Source organism: Necator americanus, chromosome X (genome assembly GCF_031761385.1).
Source record: "Necator americanus strain Aroian chromosome X, whole genome shotgun sequence".
Classification (NCBI taxonomy): Eukaryota; Metazoa; Nematoda; class Chromadorea; order Rhabditida; family Ancylostomatidae; genus Necator; species Necator americanus.
In genome coordinates, this window is record NC_087376.1 from 2288821 (window position 1) to 2292930 (window position 4110).

The 4110-nt window shown below is 35.0% G+C and overlaps 1 protein-coding gene across 1 annotated transcript; it reads left to right on the forward strand.

Moving 5' to 3' along the window:
- Positions 1–599: 599 nt before the first annotated feature.
- On the forward strand, positions 600–3730 carry RB195_021271 (uncharacterized protein; the record flags this gene model as incomplete). The annotated part of the gene is made up of 7 exons (XM_013448383.2): positions 600–734; positions 2152–2292; positions 2353–2414; positions 2523–2642; positions 2711–2791; positions 3420–3549; positions 3626–3730. 7 exons carry the CDS (start codon positions 600–602, stop codon positions 3728–3730), a joined length of 774 nt encoding a protein of 257 aa, XP_013303837.2.
- Positions 3731–4110: the final 380 nt, after the last annotated feature.

Sequence of the window (4110 nt, forward strand, 5' to 3'; positions counted from 1 at the left end):
TTCGTCACGTTCTAATGCAAACACACACACACACACACACTTTAGTCCGATTACTGTAGAAATGAATGGATAAGCTGCTGTTCATGGATGAATACGTTAAAATATCGATGTTTAATTGTATTCGACTCATTAAGAGATATGTAACTATGTCCGAGTGTGGGTGGAGCTTATTCTCAGATAATCCACGTTAACAAGCTCTCATTGGTCCACTATCCAATCCAACTTACCGACGGAAATAGTAGATTCTAGGAATTTTCACATCTCCATCCCATGTTCCTGGTTATTACTACTACTACTACTTAGTGAATCGATCCAACTACCGTACTATCCATAGCATGTGATTGATAACATTTGAGGACGTGCTTGTACGCTTCCATTTCTCCTATAATACTTCTGTATTTACACAAGAAGCCATGTGGTTACGGATCTAACAGCTAACATTTCCCTTCTCCACACATTTCTGGATAGTTATTACGTTAAATTTCTTATCGATTTTTTCCGGATGGCAACATTTCCAGCCGCCGAAAACGTTGACGACTTCATTTCTTAGTCGGTTTTATATGATTCCACGGTAACACTATCCGAATCCATGCTTACAGATGTTGCCCACGTTTGTCCCATTGAGGGAACATCAGTCGATTTTTCCACCACGTCCTCATAACGATGAATTTCTACGTTATTGGCAAGTATATCAACAACAACTCTATCATATGCTCTATACGATCAATATGCAGGTAGGATATCATTTTCAGGATTTTTTTTTCGATTAGATGAAGATCATAAGATAGTCCCTAAAAAGAAGACTTGAATAAGCATTATAGAACTTTAATAAATAGAATTAAATAAGCAAACAAACAATTGATCAATAAATATAGGGCAATGAATTAGTAAATATAATATAGAAGTAATGAATAATAGATAAATATAGAACAATAAGAGCTTAAATAAGCACTAAATTATGTCGATATTCCGTGAGAATTTTTCTCATTTTCTAGAATTTTCTTTTTTAGGAATAAAAGAAAAGAATCATATGACCTGTGTAGATGAAGAATTATTCGATTTCCATAAAAATATAAGCATTACGTTCGAGGAACCGAAAACCTTACTGGGCGTGCCCCCGTTAATCAGGTTTCCTTATGAATTCGTAATTGTATACGATAAAGTTGCGCGATGAAAAGGATTTTTCCGCCGACGAGATTTCTCTTTACGGGAAAACCTGTAATGTACAAGTTGTTATACTTGGGGACCATTGACATTTATGTGGAACATCTGGAGTTCTGGTAGAGCATGAAGCTGAACGTTTAGTAAGTAATTCCTTTAAAGAAGGCTCTAAATTTGAAAACACATACTGAATACAATTGTTAAGAAATCGATAAAGGTTCTAGAAGATTTGAGGTACAGGAAAAATACGCATGATCATGGGATTGTGTTAAAATAAAATAATACAATGAAAATATTTTGAATTAAATGATATGAGCTTAGGATAACCATAGAATTAAAGAATCAAGAGGATCTAAATTTGAGGTTTTGATTAATTTTGTGTTATTTTAAAAAAGGCAAAAGTGATCCAATCACAACAATTGACGAAGCTTTAACTTAAAAATTAGTAATAGAAGATTAGATTTTCGATGGTAAAAGCGTTATTCGATTCGAGGAAAAATTCCTCGATCCTCATGTAGATTTTTTCTCGAGAATCAAATCCAATCGGTGTACAGGTGATCCCCAATGATTATAAAATTCAAAATTGCTCAGTTTGAACGAGAATTTTCCAGTAACTTGTGGAGAACTCTGTTCTTGAATTTTCGCAATTGAGGGATCGGTTTAAAATCAAATGTTGGAGTGAAACGCTTGAATAAACTGTTCATCTAAACAATAGGAAGGAAAACTTACAACACATATTCTTTCACTGACTAAAAATTTTATATCCAGAAAGAATATTGAGCGTTCAAACATGCTCCTAAAACAGTTAAAGATGTTCTTGATTGATAATTTTGATAATTTTGTGATTATTTTACCATCTTCTACCCGTTTAATTTTTGCTAGATTACTGTAATTTGTTTATTATAGAAAGAAGAAATCAAAAGAAAATCAAAATCAAAAGAAATCTTAAGAAATCAACTGATTTTAGATCTATTACAGAATCTTTTACAGAACATGAATGCACGTATGAAAGCGTTTTGCTCACCTGAATCCTCTGAAGGGACATCGAATGAGTCGTCAACAGAGAAGAAGAAGTTTGATTTCACTCATTTAGCTGAATCCATAGAAACGGAGGAACGGGAAAAAGCGAAGGTCGGTGGTTATAGTAGTTCATCCGTCTGGATAGCGTTCAACTTATCCTCACCATTCCAGATCGACACAACGCCAACACGTCCGCTGGCAGTCACTTCGTCTCCATACAATCGTCCACCATGGTCGGTCAATACGAATTTTTAACTGAGTCATTCGTTTTGTCGGTGGGGGAAAAAAACGGTTGTGTAGTGTGTGAATTCAGATTTATACGTATGTGTGTGGATTTTTAGGTTCCTACTGCCCGGTAGAGGTCGTGGTAGTGGGAAGTCGACAAGACCGAAAAAAGAGTTCATATGCAAATATTGCCATCGACATTTCACTAAATCCTATAATCTCCTGATTCACGAACGGTAATTTTGTTAATTTGTTGTGAAAATTGTCCGCTAAACTAACCACAAACCGATCCATACTTTTCCAGAACACACACAGATGAACGCCCATACTCCTGTGAAACATGTGGAAAAGCTTTTCGACGTCAGGATCATCTCAGGGATCACAAGTAAGTCTCTCCTATTATAATCCACGATCTAATAATAGATGAATTCCCGAAGCTTCCCCGCTATTGGCTGAACGTCCAAAGTGGGCGTGGATTTCGATTCGAAAACGTCCTTTCATCGTTTTTTTTCAACTAACATTTCTATTCATTCTTTAGAAATGTATTATTCAAAGGTTCACAACGTAGGATAATGTCTTTCCTGGGAATTCCGCATAAATCAAGCGGATCCTGAAACCGTTAGAATAATCGGCATAATTTAATATTTATTCTTGTTATCTGGAAGGGGTTCGTAATAATGTTTCTATGATAACGAGTTAGGACAATTCGATCCTGGGTTTACTAACTCCTTATCGATAACGTTACGAAAGATTTTCGGTTATAACTCAACTGACAATTGAAAATTCAATTAAAAATACAAAATGAACAGATTTTCATGAATTAAGAAGATTTTTTGTCCGAGTTTCTAACGTATTTGTAGTTAGAGATTTGATTAAAAGGAATGTTTACCATTTTATTTTTTCTAACAACTGTTAAAAGTTGTTTACCGTTAAAATTCCAACTATTTAACTCTTCCCTCATTTATGTGTACATACTGGATTGTACTATTGAATTTCAAGGATTTCTTTTATAGATTCATCCATTCAAAAGAAAAACCATTCAAATGTGATGTATGTGGCAAAGGTTTCTGCCAGTCTCGAACTTTACAAGTTCATCGCGCGGCACATATGGAATGTGTTGGAAATCCAGAAGTAGACGAACAAGTGTGTGACTTACTACTACTACTCTTTAGTACTTATCATAGTTATTAGTAAAAAAAATACAAAATTCTACTTTTAGGCAATGTTGGTCTCACCGTCGAATGATGTCGAACCGTTACTAACTCCTGGCTCAACACCCGAATACAAATTAGACTCACCTAGTCAGGATTTACGGATTTCCTGAATGGCGCTTACGATTCTACGTAGTATATTTGTGTTTACTTGTTACTATTTGAAACTGTTTCTTTGAGTTTTCTTATTTTTGAACAATTTTTTTTTTGTCTCATCAAGCAATGATTAATCTGTGACTTGAAAATTGTGTGTTGTTTTTAGCTAATTACACCAAATGCTCTTCTTTGAAAATCCCTCGTTTTTCCTCGTTTCGCTTTTGTCCCTCGAAATTCTCAATATTTGACTGATAAGTGAGGTGACAAATTGAGTGCTAACGTTAGCACATTGTGCACACATTCTCTTTATCATCTCTCGACCCCATTGCATATCTGTTACGTACACATACATACACACACACATATACACACATACATCCATACGTACGTATAGACA